This window comes from Trichogramma pretiosum, unplaced genomic scaffold (assembly GCF_000599845.2).
Source record: "Trichogramma pretiosum strain Unisexual culture from Peru unplaced genomic scaffold, Tpre_2.0 scaffold34, whole genome shotgun sequence".
Taxonomy (NCBI): Eukaryota; Metazoa; Arthropoda; class Insecta; order Hymenoptera; family Trichogrammatidae; genus Trichogramma; species Trichogramma pretiosum.
Window position 1 is genome coordinate 258046 of NW_019641683.1, and position 18568 is coordinate 276613.

The 18568-nt window shown below is 33.6% G+C and overlaps 3 protein-coding genes across 7 annotated transcripts in view; all 3 read right to left on the reverse strand.

Annotated features, from left to right (window-relative positions):
- LOC106648279 (phosphatase and actin regulator 2-like) overlaps positions 1–7659 on the reverse strand; it is a 79234-nt gene extending 71575 nt beyond the window's left edge. For 2 of the 4 annotated variants that reach the window (XM_023461116.1, XM_023461115.1), the window contains exon 1: positions 1652–1914. Coding sequence is in view for 2 of the 4 variants with exons in the window: in XM_023461109.1 (XP_023316877.1) it covers positions 3686–3772; positions 7366–7473; positions 7588–7633 (241 nt within the window). In the remaining 2 variants the exon portion in view is untranslated. Of the gene's footprint in view, positions 1–1651; positions 1915–3685; positions 3773–7365; positions 7474–7587 lie in introns of those variants that run through there. The other 2 variants (XM_023461109.1, XM_023461111.1) reach the window with 2 other exon arrangements.
- On the reverse strand, positions 4186–5659 carry LOC106648311. Of its 2 annotated transcripts, XM_014365092.2 has the most exons (4): positions 5309–5659; positions 5037–5249; positions 4687–4965; positions 4186–4600 (listed from the first exon to the last, which is right to left on the reverse strand). In XM_014365092.2, exons 2-4 carry the CDS (start codon positions 5213–5215, stop codon positions 4432–4434), a joined length of 627 nt encoding a protein of 208 aa, XP_014220578.1. In that variant the 5' UTR covers positions 5216–5249; positions 5309–5659; the 3' UTR covers positions 4186–4431. The 2 variants fall into 2 exon arrangements, with proteins under 2 accessions (XP_014220578.1, XP_014220569.1); XM_014365083.2 differs by having other exon boundaries at positions 5037–5657.
- A 2913-nt stretch (positions 7660–10572) lies between the features above and the next one.
- On the reverse strand, positions 10573–17110 carry LOC106660452. The gene is made up of 12 exons (XM_014383456.2): positions 16578–17110; positions 15918–16166; positions 15607–15853; positions 14514–14932; positions 14272–14373; positions 14006–14123; positions 12138–12270; positions 11771–12002; positions 11375–11584; positions 11095–11206; positions 10822–11020; positions 10573–10751 (listed from the first exon to the last, which is right to left on the reverse strand). Exons 1-12 carry the CDS (start codon positions 16856–16858, stop codon positions 10573–10575), a joined length of 2481 nt encoding a protein of 826 aa, XP_014238942.2. The 5' UTR covers positions 16859–17110.
- Between the last annotated feature and the right edge of the window lie 1458 nt (positions 17111–18568).

An 18568-nucleotide genomic window follows, 5' to 3' on the forward strand; every position in this document is an offset into this window, starting at 1 on the left:
GACATTTGGTGACCCACATCTCATGTGGTCTCCTTGTAAGTAAAAAAACAAATTTGTACTTAAAAGTGTAAGTGAAATGCTTATAAAAGCAATAAAAAATAACTATTAACAGATAAAACTTAAAAATCACTTTTTCCGTACTGAATTTTTTGAGATATTTAGCCCTTCAAGTTTCACGGTGATTTTGTCGGTGAAAATTGCATATTTCGAAAAATTTAATAATACTATCGAAAGGCCGAGAAAATTTCCTATCGAATACAGTAGTCAGTTTATTTTTTGGGATGAGTTTTGATACTTTTTTAGTCCCTTAGAAATTAAGTGAATTGTCGTATTTATGTGAAAAAATGACTTTTCTGCCTCTAAAACACAAAATTGACAAAAAAAAGATACCTATCTTCAAATTTCACGTTCACGCGTTTTTTCTTATTCTTAGGACCCCTAGGAACAATTTGCGGGGGTTCGGGCTTCTGGGCAAGCAATCAAATATTTCACCTTGTTTTGTTAACGAAACTGTATTTTACTTTTAGATTTGCCCATATACATCGCATATATCATTACTTATTAATTTCAGTTACGATTTTGAATTATGCCCCTTTATGATTTAATCATTTAGTTGATTTACAATTTACAATAAATACGGTCACCCTTTCAATACATGTTTCCAATTAAGTATGATAATAAATTATTAAAAAGTATCAGAATTAGTTGTTTTAGAATTCCCAAGCCTAGTCATTATAGTTTGTAAAATAAATCAATACACTCAAAGTATGAGCGAAAGTTTGCATGGACTTAGGAATTATTTTAAACTGCTCACGAAGATAAATAAATTGACGTAATCATAAAATACTTGATATATCTTGTCGAACTAATTTTTAAAATAAATGAAATATATGTATATTTCATGTGTGCACTATCGTGTTTATCGAAAGGAAAATTGCTGCATCAGCCTGGCGTATACAACATTCAAGCGCATGTGTGATGATAATGAGGAAAAAATGTATGCACCTCTATTTCTACTCGTCCTACATCCCTTCAATCGACTTGACCGCATTATTACCCGTGCCCTCTCTTCTCAATGTGTCATCTTTCGTATGTTCATCGGATGAACATAAAAATATAAACGTGTCTGATGCTAATATACGATGATAAACGACTTTGAAACTAATATAGTCTTTCAAATGCGTCAGTCAATAAAACGTATATGTTTTTAGGATTATCTGAACATTATTTATATTCATTACCCGAACATGGTCTAATAAATTGAACTTATGGCATCAGGATTTCTATCTCATAGAAAGTTGAAATTTTCCTTATTAGTCCGAGATAATGTCAGTTAATTGCTCATTTTTCAACAGAGAGCTATCATTTAAAATACGTCTATTTTCATTATTTTTACCAATCTAGAAAAAGTCACTTAATCACTGAATCAAAGTATTGTCTTTTAAAAAAATGAACGATTAAAATGAGAAAATGTGTGCCAATGTTTACTTATTCAATATCAGATGTGAATGTAAACATAGTACACACGCATGAGCATGATCTTATCCAAAAATATAACACTCACAAATAAGCACAATCACGCAAGAAGATAAAAACAATAGTGATCGTGTGAGAGGACGAGAAAAAGATAGAAAGAGGCCGCGGCAGCAACCTTTTGTTCAGGGCGTGCTCACCACGCGCGACAGTGACCCATATACAAAGAAGCCTTTCAGCTGCTGATGTCGTTTGCTACAAAGACCGGCTATATGCACTAATTTGCACCCACTATTGGTTTATTAGCCACGCAGGACGTAGTTGCATCATATCTCACGCGGCTTTTTATCGCGTCTGTTGTCAACGTCGACTTTGTCGTCGTCGTTTAGGAAAATTGACGCCCGGTCCCGCGTGCTATTCGCGAGAGATCTTCGAGACTGAATTTCTAAAAGCGTACGAGCTATAGACCAACCCTCAGCGTTTTGCACGCGCCAAGTTTCACCCGCTCTATACAGTAATACAGAAGCGGCCGAAGAGGAGTCAGAGCTACGAGAGCGAGAGTGAGGGAGAACGAGAGAGACAGAGAGGAAGAACAGATCGTGTGGGCGCAAGCGCGTTGTACGGAGGTCCACTGCTGTGCTCGTTGCGTTTACTTGCTCATGTATATACTAGTGAGTGTGCAAAGCGAAGGCCTACAGAGAGAAAGTCCACCCTTAGCTTCCGAAAGAGCTTGCACAGTATAGACTTGATGAAACGATTTTCTAGTGTTTATGAAGCACGAATTATGGTTTTGAGCCATTTTTAACGATAGTAACGATGATTATGGGCAGAATCCTACAAGACGAGTATTTTCAATTTTTTTTATAGATTATTATTAGATTTGAGCTTGAACGGTGCCAATGAATGGAAATGTTGATGCGTGATGCGTCATCACAGGCTTACTTGCAGCTTGTTCAATTCAATAACTTCATTTAAATGGTTTACTTTAATAAAGTAATTAAGATTGATTTCATTTACTTTTAATGCATTTCACAGTCAACAATTTTTCAAAAAATTATCAAGAGAATCATTTTATTAGCTCAAAAGATGAAACTATCAATTTCAAAATAAGATCCAAGTTCCACATAGATTGATTGATCAAATCATTAAAACTCATCAATTTCAATAACTTTATCAGGATATAAGGACCGTTAATCATGATTTTATACGAATACGAATAATATGTATGTACAGAATTCTAAGTGATAATGGTATTTTGAATTTCGCGATTCACTCTCAGCATTTTGGCATTTTTAAATGTTTACTTTTCAATGACTTGCTCACTCTAGAAAAAAACAAAGGTTCTGTTGTGGCTATGTGCCGATGCAATGAACTATATATTTTATTTTTTCGCGGACTGTTTAAAAAAAATGTTATTTTTCATTGAAGTTTTCGGTGCGTAAGCCCAATAACTCGTTCTAAATTATCTCAAGCGAAAGTACTTTGTAAATATATGCGTAAACATCTATTTATCATTTTTTGAAAATTGTTTGCTTAGCTTTCATGAGCAAATGCCTTTTGAACAATGGTTTTGTTCTCATAAAATTTAAATTCTCCGATTAAAGCGGATAACTAAAAGCATTCATGTATGTACAATGTTAGAGGAATTTATTATGATTGAAGTTCATTCAAGTATTTACTTTGACAATGTATCCGCTTACTCCGAGAATAATTCAAACTTGTGAATTCCGAAACAAAAACAAATTACAGTCAGCATCTCATTTGGTAGGCTTCAAGCAAATTATAGCTCACATGGTTGTAAAAGACTAAAAATTGTTTGCAAATAATTAGATGACCTAGTTTTGCAAAAGTATAAGGCATGTTGTATGCATGTGTATAAAAAAAAAGAAAGATAAGAAAGAAGTAAAAGTAGCGGTCTCTCGAGATATGGAAGATCCCATCTTTAGCCTGTTCATGTTGGGAGATGAAAGAGACGAGACTGCTTCTCAGTCAACCTCTTAATGATTCACACACGTGTTGATTTAATACAGCGGAGCAAAGCCCAACCCAACGCTGGAGAATAACACTGGTTATTGTTACAGGCAATGAGTATCAAACAGTCCACGTAATAATCTTAACAGTTGAGTTCAAATTATTTCGATTTGATTGTGTTACGAATAATCTTGTCGTTCTAAATAAAACTGGCTGATTTTTTTCATTATGGAGAAATTACCTGTTTCTCCGTTTCTAAATTGTCTTTCTGTGTCTTGCAAAGGGCCATCATCAGCTAGCGTTTTCTTCAAGCAACTTTCAGGATCGTCTGGAATTAAAATTTCATCAATGTTGAAATATTACATTTTTGCTCATTTTTCAAACAATTTATTTATAAAATAGTAATTAAAATAATCTGTATTTATATTTAATTTGTGAAAATATAGTTTTTAAAAATGGAATTTACAACTGGTCAAGCCATAGTAAAAAATTAAATAACTATATCTGATTCTTGCATCAAATTATGCTAGGCTTTTTTTTAAGTAGTGATTTTTTTATAATAAAACATAAAAAATGTTAAAAGGTACAGGAAGTTTATTGTAAATCTTAGATCTGTACATTTTCAGCACCTATCAAAAGTCTATGATCATCATACAATATCGTCAATGTTGATTTCTTCAATAAATCTCTATTATTCATATAAAAAACAATTTAGAAAAATCAGTATGAATATTTTAAAAATGAAAAAAATGTTTACATACTTCAATTAGATCATAAGTATGATTCAAATAATTCATACAAAATTATATAAACTTACAGCATCTATTTATACTATCATTAAATTTGTAGTAAAAATATAATAGGACTTATTATAGTATTCTAGAAAATTTAACATTCCATAAATATTTACATTTCAGTCTTTTAACATTGAAATCATAAAAAACTAATTTCAACAGTAGATAAAAGTACTATATGTTATTGGAAAATTTAACTAAATTCTGTTGAGCAATTCTCCAAATTTTCACGACTTTTTCTATCAAGATTCTTAACAATATGAGCTTTAATTTCCTGTGGTAAGCCCTGTAAACAAGGGCTAGCAACACCAAGTTCCATTATCATTTCACTGTGGACGTGGGCAAATAATTCATTTTTAAACCTGAGAAATATATTCATGTAGTTAATATCGTTATATATATAATAATATTTTAAGCTAAATATTGGGTATTTTGATATCAAACCAACCTCATTGATAATTCTTTCAAGTGCCAATAAATTCCAAGATCTCTATTGAATAAATTGACGTATTTTGGAACTTGAATTGACATGGTTCGTGTCTTACACCTTGTAGTAGTACCTTTGGGTACTAAATTAATTAACATCCAATCTCCAAGTATTATAGCTATTATACTGCATGTCACTTCTTTTGTGTGATATAATATAAAATCTATTTTGTAGGCATTAATGTCTGGCAATTTATAGTCTCTTAGCAATGGAATGTGTATTCTTTCTTCATTCCATTTACTGAAAATATATATAATTTTAGTAGAATTAAATATCATTGGCAAGTAGAGAGACAAAATTGCAATGCATACCCTGTTATTGGATTATATAAACTAGCTACACGATATCCATTTTCTGACATGATTGTGATAAAAAACGCAAAAAGATAATCATTCTTATCTGCATTTTCATTTAATTTTGACACTGCCTCTGCTAAATTAGGTGATAGATATGAAAGTTTACTGTCTTCGGCGAAGCTTGGTTTTTCCATTTTGCACTACTCTTGGTAAAACTAACCTATCAAACTGGACGAAGTTTCAAATGCTTTTGCGTCATTTTAAATGTGTATAAGAGCGTTACTCACATTTTAAAGTGATTATTGTAACGCTTTGCTATGATCATAAAATTCACGGTAATGAAATCGTATGAATAAATCACTCTCACTTTGATTGCGATACGCAAATGTCATCCTCGAAATCTTCAAATTGCGTCAAGAAAACTCAGAAAGGTCCAAAAAAAAGTGAACTTTAACGCCATCTGTTAATCGATTTCACAGTAAAAAGAAAACATCAGCTGTGTTCGCGGGTAGTTTGAAGCTAAAAATATCTATCCAAACTGTAAATGGTAAATTGTTACTTTTAATTTTAAATGTAATCTTTTGAGGATGACATTGCCTTTGAATGTTCTTCAAGGTATGATTTTCAAAAGTTGATTTATTCTTTTTTGAAGCTGATTTTTTTTAACTCAATTGAAAAGTCATTGGTTGTAGGTGAGATGTCGTAAAAGTAACTAGATAAATTCTAAAAATGTACTGCTTCAAAAATGTCGATCTTGAAAAACACGCATCCCCAATAATTTCTTCATACATAACGCGAGCGTTTGATGCATTCACTTGAGCAAGGTAAAGACAATCACGTGCAAGTACACAGTTATAGGTGGTAAAACACGCGATGGGCTTGCTCAGCATACATCCATACAACTCGAGCGTGCGTGTACGCAGAGAAAGTTTTGAAGCTGGAGACGGAAATATGCAAATTTCGCTAGTGTGCGGTTCATATACAAGGTTGATTTTTCTTATAGGTGCTTTGAGCAGAGTGTTGTGTGCGGCTATCCTGATCGTCGTTGCATTCACAGTACATCAACGGCTACATAATTACAAACTGGTTTTCGATGTTATGTTTTGGAAATTTTGCGTTTCTACTGTGAGTGGGTGCGCACATGAGTAATTTTTAGTTATAGTCGTCCAAATACCAAAATTGTTGACTTTCCAATGCGTCATTTGGAGGAAATGAACATGATCAAGTTGCGCGTATAATCGGTCGTCGATTGTGGTAGTTTTGCAGTTGCGTCAATCAGTTTTACGCGACAAGCGTAAAAGTTCTCACATAAGTAATATTCATAAAATATTCATTAAATATATATACAAATATTTCGCTTATGGCATTCGAAGAAACTATAATACGTTATAACGACGACGATTGCAGTGCTTATTTTAAAATGGCTTCGCGCACTAATTAAGATAAATACAGTTAGGCAATGCTTCGTTAAAGATCGCGCCTAGGCACATGCGCTAGCTGCTTATAACATTTGTCTACGTTGTGTACAAAGTACTTGAGTGCAACGATACGCTAGCTGCCACAGAAACACACATTCTCGAGATGTTTTCAAATTTTTCCCGTGCCAATGCTACTGCCTGGGAAATAATGCAGACTGACCGACGAGTGCAATTAGGATGCGACTGGTTACATGAAAAAAAAAAAAAAAAATAATAATAATAATAATAATAACACGACGAGAATCACGTGCAGAGAGTTGAATAGAATCACTAGAAGTTTCAACTATGTAGGCGGCCTATACATGTTGAGTCGTCTTGCTGCAAGTAATGCATAAAGCGGCATGTGATCGACGCTCTTTTTCCCTCAGCCTTCCTCGACGTGTGAGATGCCGAAAAAAGGTGCGGTGCACGCCCAAACTATGACCAGATCAGCTCTGTTGATCGCAATGCATACTTACCTGAATCAAATCAATGCGAGCACCTTTTAGCCGTTTAACCTAAAAATACGCTCTAACGCGACCACAAGCATGTTTTTAAGCAGTTTCATAAAATTTTGTTACTTTTAATAACGCTTTATTGAGTGATGCACGGGCCACGCTTGTGCTCACAATGGTTAGGCTTGATTTTTCAAAACGAACGCCTGCTCGATGCGTCGCAGTCGTCATGCGTAAACGCACTGCATTTGACAATTAAAGTAGCAGATACTTATGGGCAGTAGTCGATTTGTTCGAGGCGTTCGCCATCAGGTCAGACGGTTTTCGCTGACATTCCTGGCTTTCAAATTCGCGCTACCTTCGTGTAACATGTAAGTTCGCGATATGTACGGTACATTTTGTACAAGTTGTAAATTATCCATACGCGCTAACCTTCGTTTATGGTCTCGAGCAGGCCGGTAACTGCAGGTTCCTCGTCCTCGGGCTCGCGGGGTTGAGTTTCTTGAAGCACTGGTACCTCGGCCATAATTTTCCACGAACCTACAATACACTGCGTTGTATTATTTTACACTATTTTCACTTTGGCGATGCACTTGACTCGCGATGCATTCGAAATACGAGGTACCGAGACTCGAGCAACTTTTTGACGCTCACCGATGAACACGAATCGAGTCGATGTTTGATCACTGCCCAAATACATTGGGATAGAAATTATAGTATCACTACATCACTACCTGTATCTTTATTTATCCGAACTCGTTATAATTATACATGCCTGTATGTACGAACTACGTGTAAGTGTTGTGTGCTGGCTTATATATTACATTTAGCTATATATATGAATGTATGAATGTGTGAATATATACATACACATATAGATAGAGATTTATATATGTATGTACATATGTGTGTATACAGTCAGGTAAGTATATACAGGCGTACATATATATGGCAGCCTTGTTTTGTCGAGATCTTGCCGCCGCTACCAACTGCACATATATAGCTGACCGCTGGTTTCAATCTTTTTTATCGCCACGAGCCACTTGTTGCTCATATGGCTAACGTTGCCCTCGTGCTTCGGCAGCGAGAAAGAGATGACAGTATGTGTAACGAATGGAAAGGTATAAGAGAGGTGGAAGACACACTACTGCCTTATATGCATGTGGTGCACTGCAGCGTGTACGGCAACACACAAACAAAAATCATAATAGGAATATTAGAAAAGACCTGGGACTCGCACGCGGTAAAATGCATCCTGTTATATACTATCATGATGTACAGTGGGTAAGGTAGATTATTAACTCAACTTTCGATGGAATACCGTTGTTTGGCAGAACCTATGTACAGGTGGCAGCACCTCTCGCTTTGACTATTTGCCGCCAAGTCGTGGCTATGTACAAATTTCTTTTTGTTGCCAATAAAACTAATTATTCAATTCAATTTTGCCGCCAAGTCAATATGCATTAACTTTGCAGCCAATACCTTTATGATAGACCAATAAAAATTACATTATATTACATTTGCGGCCAAGATTGCGACGATGTCAGGGGCACATCAGCATCTCGAGATCCCTTACTTGGACATTTTTTCTTACTTTAAGTAAAAAAGTCTACAAGATAAAGAAGCACACATTTCTTAACACTTATACAATACTGGAAATAATTTCTTTGAAAACTATTATAAGCCTAGTTTTCGTCAATGGTTTAAAATTTTTTTAAATATAAACAAGAAAGTTATTTTTACTATTATTTCGATCAAACCACAAATCACTCAAAAAGTGCGTATGTCGATTTAAAATATTCAACATAAAATTGCGACAATCAATCTGAAGCAACAATAAATCATATTTTATAGAAGTGTGGGAAATATGAAAATGAAAGATCAATACTATAATCTATAACACCATTTTTATCATAATTCAACCCAAAAATCTCAAATCGATCTCAGCATTCTTATGTAGTATCAACGAAAAATTACAATGTTTACCTGTTGTAAAAAAGAGGAAAAAAAGAAAAAACTGTTATACGCTAATTTAAGCAGTTGAATGTATAAAATCGAATAAAATAATGATATATAGAGGTATGTTGTATATGTTACAATTCTAATGCTTGTTCCAAATTAACTCTAAATTTTTTGTTCTATAGTGTTTTAATGTATATTCTACTCTAGTTTCTTGAACAATTATGTAATTTAGGCATTTGTATTTTGCAGTTCATGCCATATGTTAACAACGAAATGGCTATGTATCTTATGATGATGCCAATAATGTACAAAATATTATAATAGCCATCGAAATTTTTACTTATTAAAAAGTAGGAAATTTTATCGCGTATAATGAAACAATTTTAACATAAAAGAAAGTTAAAATACTATAAAAATACAATTTATTGTTTTTTATACTTAAATTTTACATCAAGTCATTCCAAAATACTGTATTTTCTGAAATCACATATAATCGATTTCTTTGTTTTTAACGAATAATTCAATATTTCATGTGTTGACTATAATTAACATGTTTAATATTTAAAAATTTGATTTTAAAAATATGACCAGAGAAAATAGTTGATGAATGTGTTCATAACTACTTTTAATAATTTACGAATTTAATAAGGAAATTTTTAATTTCGCTCAACAGTTATTCATTACGAGAATTTTAATAATTAATAAATTAATTGTGAGTTAAAAGCTTTCGGCTTTATGTATTTGAACTTACGAAACAGTTGCTAAACAAGCTTGTAATTCGATTTAAATGGATTATGTCTGTATAATTTACACAGTAATATTTTGAACATACTCATGATGTTCGATCTTAAGAAGTTCAGTAATACTTAACTAGTAGTAGTAATTAGTACTCCTGTATAAAATGTCATAGTTTTAAGAGCCGATTATTATATTCAGTAAATTAAACGAAACTATGTGAAAAAATTATATCATTTTTAAATTTCTATGAGAGCTGTAACCTTTGGACACGCTATACTTTACGATTGTATAGATTTTCGGATTTAACGGATCCGTTTTTCTCATCGATGTATATCAAACTTCGAACATTTTCCGTCAGACATTTCGATACTTTCTACAAAACTTTTTGCACTTTTGTATTGTAATTGCTTTACTGCAAATGTTTTTTTTTTAAATAAAAAGTTTTTACTTTGCTTCGTATAAAAGTTCAGTTGAGATATTGGGGGAAGAATAAAAGCTCAACCAATACTTTACTTTTTGATTTTTCTCGTCGAATCATGATTCTCTTCTTTTGGATAACATTAACTTGTAGAAAAAAATTAATCATTCAAAATACAGTAGTAATGAAATTATGAGTACACCAGCGAACTTAGATACTCGGACCTCGAAAATGTGCAATCGATTAGTCGCTTCCTTCACAAATGCACGTCGTGAACCGTAGTCACGCGCTGTTGTTTAAAAAACGTGAAAGAAGCGACTAATCGATCGCAAATTTTCGAGGTCCAAGTATCTAAATTCGCTGTACATTAGTAAAATACAAGGTTTTGAAATAATGTTTTCTGAAAAAAAATTAGAATGTAATAAAATTTTTCTTTCCATTTATGAAAAGTTTCTGCTATAACAAAGAGATTGAGTTTAATTTTACAAAGAAATTTTCCAAGCACTGCATTGACTCAATTTTTAATTCTTTGATCTTGATAAAACGTTCGTAGACTTACTAGCCAATTTCGCAGAACTTCGATTAGCGTTATTGAGATATTGGTTCAACATTTCAGGTGGTAGCATTATCACATGCGAGGAAGAGTGTTGATTATCATTTGACGATTGTGTAAAATTCTTTGAAGGTTTAGAATTTGTTACTGAAAATGTAATGATCGTTTGAAAGATAAATATTTTTCACAAATTTTAAAATAAAAAACTATTATTTACTCGGATATGGAATTTCCGAGGAATGAGAAAAATGACTGGTTCGAGTTTTAGAGGCCAATGTCGACTGCGGGGATGATTCTTTAACAGGTGAAGTGGCTGGTGATGTTTTTTCATGAGATTTTTTGTTCTTTATTCCTGATATTTTTGTTTTTTGATACTCATCTAAATATAATAAAAACTCTCTGTACGTCACGTAATTCTGCAATGTTGAGAAAGATGAAAAACGAATCATATAATAATATTGGGGAATATTATACATTCATGTAGGCGTACTTTATCTTCACCAGCCCAATTCCTGTTTGTTGGTTCAGTTAATCCGAGCAGATCTATCCAGTGGTAATAATCTTCTGTTTGATTACCATACCAGTACTTGATGATAACGAAACTGTAATTCACAATATAAGCTGACGTAAGCATGAATTTCGGAATATGTTCATAACAATTTGTTGCATAAGTGTCATTGAATGCGATTGCCAACATATCAGTATACTTGAAAACCTCAAGAGACGCGTGTATAATTTTCTTTCAATTAATCATATTATACTAGACTTACGCTAAACCATCGTCAACCATTTTTTGAATTTCTGTATACGACATAAGCTCCATAAATTCCGGGTTCTCAGGGTTTCTCTTGACGTCAACAAGTTGCCATGGAGCTATTAAGCCAAACCTAATGCATTTCATAACTTCCAGCAAATGTTGTTTTCTTCCTTCCCAGTCATGCATAAGCCATCTAACAGCTGACATAAGTACTTCCATTTCACTGGGGAGATAAAAATATGAACTGTCATTATATACAAGCCTCCTAATAAATTATTGTCTTTTTATCGATGAACATTTCGACGCCCCTTACGAAAAGTAGGAAGTTTATGTGTTTACTTAAATGTAAACTTCCTACTTTTTATATGAGGCGTCAATTTATAGCACCTTTATTGCGAAAAACGTGTACCTGTTGACGCTGATATAATTTGAACGAAGAAGTAAACAGAGTTCCCCTACTGAGAGCTCTAAAAAGTCACTTGAACTGACGAGCATCAAGAAAAATTTCATGATCCGAGGGATCATGAGTTCCATTATAGCAGTATTTCCTATTTTTCTAGCTTCTAAGTAAAGTAAAAATGCTGTATCTTCGGAAAAAAGTTCTTCGTTGTCGATGAAAGCCCAACACTGTTCTTCCAATTCTTTGACACATCGTGACAAGGAAAATTATAAATTACAAAAATTTTGCCTACGTGTTTTTTTACATTATTTTTTCATTTTTAATTTTTTTGTAACAACAAAAAAAAATTATAAAAATATATAAAAAATTGATTCACCTTTGATTTCGAGAAATTGTGCAGCTAAAAAAATCTCAAGTATGTTATCCCTGAGCAAAAGGTGGTAGCTATCGTTTGTTGGACATATCATCCAGTCGTAGATGATCGAAAAGCCTTTCGAAGTAACGCAACTCTGTTTTTTGTTATTTTGTGTTTGATTGTGAACTTACAATAATACGCTTTTTATATTATATGTATATTGTATATGGCTCCGATATAAATGACCCATTATGTGCAGCTGTTGCGTTATTACTTGGTTCTCATAGTAAATTATTCGTGTCTACATTGTATGGGTAAAACTCAGAACTTTTTTAAATAATTGAGCAAACTTTTGGTACTCTTTTGAAAAATATAATAGTACTTTACGATACAAGTGCCAAAAAATGCCCCCATGGCACAAGTATCTTACTCAATTTTTTAACACCGCGTGCGCGAAACACGGGCTTTCTAACCTTAAAGCGTCAGAAAACCCTAGTTTCTCGCAAGCAGAGTTAAAAAATATCGTTTGCAACTAGTCCGCGAGGAAGTTGACTCACCCAGGAGTCTTTGCACCCTCGCTACGCTCGGGTGAAAACAACTCCTAGATGAGTCAACTGCTTCGCGCACTTGTTACAAAATATACTATTATAGCACTGTGCTAAATTCACATTTACTTTTCCGATGCATAAATCACAGTTTCTGGTAACGCGAAGTAAAGTTAGCGCACAAGCGTATGCGAACATGATGCGACGTCATAAGCGACTTATGTGGCAGAAAAGCGTGTCATACATGTGAACTTATGCCAAGCAGTGCTACAAAATCAGTTATAAAACCTAGATTCGAAGTCCCAACATGGCTCCAGAAAGCCAAAAATGAGATCGACGTACGTTTTAAAATCTACTCGGAAGCAATTTTTAACCCGGAGGGACAAACCGGTGGTAAATCTTTTAAATTAAAAAACATAAAAATTTAATTTTAATTTTGAATTTTTTAATCTTAAATGTCTTCCTAAAATGTGGAAAGAGGTAGACCTTTTTTTTGACTCTCAACCGTTCAGTTTTTCATTTCTTTTATTATAGTGTCTTCAAGAAAGTGACTCTAAAATATTTTTCACAGAATAGCAATAAAATGAGTAACAGAATAGCAACGTTTGATTATAAATTCAATAAAAATTTGTAGCAAAAATATAAACTTACTTAGTACCTGTACGATTGCATTTTGTGTAAAGCTTATCAGAAGATTTTTCACCAAAAAAATGAAACGTGCTTAAAATATTACGTATGCAAGCAACGGGATTGGATAAATTTTTGCTCTAGTTTATAATTAAAGAAAAATAGTGAAGCAAGTGGCAAAGCCACGCAAGAAAAATGAAAAAGAATACCAAGAAAAGTTAAGTTCAAAAGTTATTTTTTGGCCCTTCATTATTTTTCATTTCTTTTAAAATCTTCGCCAGCAACGTGATACTAAATACTTTCTTTCTTTATTACTTGATCTTTCGAAAAGATTCATCAACATAATGCCTTCGTGAAGTATCGACATATGAATCGAAAAAATAAACTAGGAATGATTAGGACTCTTGTAATTTCTTTTATGCACAAAACCACCTTATTTGCGTCTGAAATCTTTCACAGTTAATGACTTTGTTGTTCAAAATAAAAAAAAGGTGATTTTGTTTAAGGTCAATGTGAAATTCTGATTGCACTCTTGACTCCGTTAAAAATAAAGGTAATTTTATTCAAAGATTTCTTCCGTTTTTTTTTTATCAAATAACCAAAAGAATCATGTAATAAGCACTACAGCTGCATATCAAATTTCAGTTACAAGTGATTTTAATTGTAATATTTTTTTTTCAATCATTTTTATTGTGTATTGATGATTTCAAAACATACCTCTGTTAAATCGACGATTTTTGCATTTTTAGAATCGAAAAATGCGCTATAGCATTGCAGCACCAATAGATGGCAGTGGAATTCATTGTTTCCGATGCGAACTATGCAATCAGCATTTCTGTAAATGAAAGTCGCATCTATCATATCAATCGTTTTTTTCTTTCATTCATCTGACAATTAGATTTGTATTCAATGCATTTTTATTGACTATAACAATTAAAAATGAACATTGCGATTGTTTATAATTCAAGAGTTTTTACAATTACTTGTAAGTTGTTATGCGTCTTAGAAGCTCGTGAAGAAGATTTGTTTTATCTGGAAGGTGAATACGTTCCCAATCGATTGGTTGTTCATACGTGAATCCTAAGCTAAATACAAATTGGGAAATATTAATCAGGCGAAAAGAAGATAAAGCGTATTGTGGAAATCACGATTGATAATACATCGAAAACAATTTTCATTGTATTTAACGATAAATGAGCACAAAAAACATAATGGAAAATCTTACGTGGCTAAAGAAATATTGGTAAGAGCAGTTGGCTTGTAAGCTTGACCGTAAGTACTACATGATCCACCTTCAAGTCTCTTCTCTACATCTTTTTGTTGTTGTTGACGCTGTTGCTGCTCTTGCTGATGTTGTTGTTGTTGAACTTTTGTCCCATTGACGGGCTGGGTCCGAGGTCTTATACTTTTATTGGTCGACATCATAGGTTGCCGAAATTCGGACTGCTCCGGTAGCCTACGTTGGACTTGTAACCGCTCAAGCGTCGAATTTTTCACTTCGAATGCCAACAACTGTGGTAATTCGCCCGCATTCATAACTAGACTACCATTTTCAGAGCGATGCTGATTTTCAGCTTTCGTAGCAACTTTAGAATTGCACGGCTTTGCGATCAAGGTGCTCACTTTTTTCGACTCAAAAATCACCTTTATGGGAATTTTCAAAATAAAAATTCAGATCGTAGATTCAAGTGCAAATTATTTTCTCTTTAAATATTGGGAAATTCATCATTTATATGATTTGTCAATGCTCATTTTATTTTAAATTAATAAACATTCAATAATGCAAGGTTATTTAAATTAAGGTATATAAAATCTGAAAATTTTTTAAATCTAAATCTAATTTTTTGCTTTTCTGGATATAACAAATACAACTTCTTACACTGCTCTGTACATGAAAAAATATCATCTTGTATTGAAACGACATAATGTAAAATGTATTCACAAGATATGGATGAAACTGAGGAAGTTTGTTTCGGGACAGTACTTTCATTTCACGAGTTTCAAAGTTCTAGCTTCAAGTATTTTTTTATACTTTACGTTGCTTTCATTACAGAACACGTGGAACTCATATGTACAGAGTCAACGCGCATTTTTGTGTTAAGAGATAGCATAGATGCTTGCATTATACTAATCCAAATATAACTTGCATAAGAATGTATCTTACTTTGTAAAAATATATATAAATGTATGTAAACGAATAATGTTAAGGCTGAGCTGCATGCGTTTGCACCGTGAGAAGAGTGCCAAATCAAAGTTTTCAGAATGTTTTTATTATTACTTATTACCAACGTTATCACGCACATTCCTTTCAAACGTACCTGGTTAGGTATAACTTTAAGATTGTCACTGGGAGTGGCTTGGAACGGAAAAGCATTTTGGGAGTTATTTGCATTCAAAGAAGCATTGTTAGCCTCATCCTTGGTGGGAAAGTTCTTTTCTTGCTGAAGATGCTGGATTAACATGCCCAATTGTGGCCCGATGTTTTCTGCCCTCTGTTGCTGATGCGACAACTGCTTCCTTTGAGAACTGAAAGTGCAGCGAACGAAGAAGCGAGCATCAAAGCCTCTGAGAAAATAATCGACCATTTTACATGCTTTGAGTTTGCATTATTTACTCGAGGTTTTCAGACATTTGGTCAAAGTTTACACCGGACCAGTCAAAAGTTTTTCGGCTTATCAGTTTGTTTGTGGTCAAGCATGATTCCTGACAAAATCTTTCAGTGGTGTGGTGACGGCAAGCGTCGTTGTTGTTTATTTCGCCTCTCAATACGTTAGCTGGCTTCGTACGATGCTCTCGATCAACCGATAAATCTGCTTTAGAATTGCTCGACCTACTACAGCGAGTTGTTTGAACTTTTGTATCTGTCCTGGATCTCAATCTATAACACAGGCAGTAGCGCAGCAACAGTAGCTACTATAGTTGTAAGACATAACTCAGGCAGCAAAGGCAGCAGCCCAGCATACGAATTCGCATCAAGTCAATCGAAACGGCAAGTTTTTTGTTTGCTGTTGCACAGAGTAAAATTGACTCGTACTGAGCATTGAATTTCGTTCTGCATGTGCACTGTGAAAATTCGCTTACGCACTTGTACGCGCTGTGCAGACATTTTCACAAGATTACAATTTGTCTGACAAAGCTTTATGAATAATTTATTCAGACTTATTGTGTGTCGATTTCTCACTCCCTTTTACAAAGTTACTTTCACGATTCAATGTAATTGAAATTATTATTTGGACTACTGTAATGGAGAAGAAGAGAATAAACGAATGGGAGAATGATGATTATTTACCTAAGCGTCGCGTAACGTGGCGCGTCAGAAGATGATCCAGCCGCATTCGATTGCTCGTGACAGGACTTCCAAGAGACTCTGTTGTGCGAGTAGTTTGGCTTTGCTCGCTCCTTACAGTATAGAACCACGAGGCTACTCTTACTATTGTCCGAGTCGAAGTTAGCAGCGCTGTGACTGCGACGACGACGATGGCGACGATTTCGATGATGCTTCGGCTCCGATGCTTCTTCTGCAAATAGCCAATTGTCTGTACAGGATTCAATTTTATTGCAGACACACATATATATACATTATGCTTATTCCATGCATAGAAGTAACAATAGTGGCCTCATTGAGATTCGATGTAGCCAAGTGAAAGCTCTAACTTCGTTTGCGGTTATTGTCAACGAGTGAGATCGAGCTGTTATGAGTAAACCGTTACTGCCGAAAGTTTACCCGTCGCGTTTCGTGTATCAAGCTTTTCTGCACGGTTAACTTGTGATGCCACTCATTTGGGACTATGCATTTGCGGGCTAGTAAAGTAAATTGAGAAAAATAAAAATATAACGAGGTAAATTGGATTTGTTTTCTGTTTCAACGGCTCGAGGGTTTCGATTACTTATTGAAATAATGAATGAAATCAACTCAAACACTGATTGATGCAGTCGAATTTGCGTCTTCGATATTTTTGTAGTGTTGTCTTAAAAATAATCTAAAAATCTATTGGGTCTATCGTTAATATATTTCGATTATATTATCACACGAGAACCGAATACATCGTAAGTAAACAAATGTTTAAAAATAAATAAAGTACATTATGTGAAAAATCTGTAAAATACTAGCAAAATCATTTTGCTAAAAATACTTTTAAGCACTGAAGTATAAAAAATACTGGTGTTTCAATTCAATCATAACCCGTTAAGAAATGATTAAATTAAATTTTTTTACCTCGAGTTATTTGAGAATAAATTATGTTTGAAAGAAGATCTGCGACATATTAAAATTATGCAAGAGCACGAAGAAAAAAGTCCTTTAATTATGCTTACGTGTTTTTCTGCATGTACAAGCTGCTCCAAGTATTGATTTTTCGTTTACAGCGAGGCTAAAGAAAAATAAAAATATAGAAAAACACTTTAATGAAAATTTTAGTGATTTGCTTTTTTCGCGAACAAATTTATTAGAATTTTGAAAATGAAATATAAAATATTGAGCTGACAAAAGAAGTAAAAATAAACTTTTTGTACTATGATTTTGACGTTACGCTCATTTTTAACAATTGGTTGATTGAATAGAGCTATATTTTATAATTAGCCGAAAAGTTTTGTATAGTTACCTTAACTTCGAGATTTCGTGATTAATTTTGGCGCTTGAATATATAGATTTTATACGAGCTTTTTTCTGATGCTGTAAAAATAACTATTAATAAGCTCGGTCGAATAAGGAAAGTAGACCAAGAAAATGAGTTTAGTACTAAAATTATGAGCTTTCATTGGGTTTTCTCCAATCATTTCGGAAAATTGATATCTATTGAACATGAAATTTATAAAATGCTATGTCTCAAAATAATACCTTGCTTATGTTTTTTTGTACCCAGTGTATATTGTCATATAGTTGTGGAATCTTTTGATTGTTTTGTTCATGGTAAGCAGTACTATGATTGTGATCTGAAATACAATTGATTACCGTATTTTTTCATACTTTTCATCATCTTTCACATTATTTTATTTTAATTAAAACCAAACAGAGAACTTTGACGTGAATAATATTTAAATACATAAGAGTAATGTATGATAATAGATGTTGACTTACATCACTTACGTAATTTAGTTTCCGTGGGCTTGTCTCCGCCACCGCCGTCGACAAAAGCACAAATGTTTCTCACGATTCTCGGAGGTAGTTTGGGGAAAGTTGACCGGCAGTTATTCTCATGTGTCTTACGGAAAACTTTGCGGCAATTTCGTACTTGACGATGTGACCTATATGAAAATAACAGGGTAAATAAAGTTATCAAT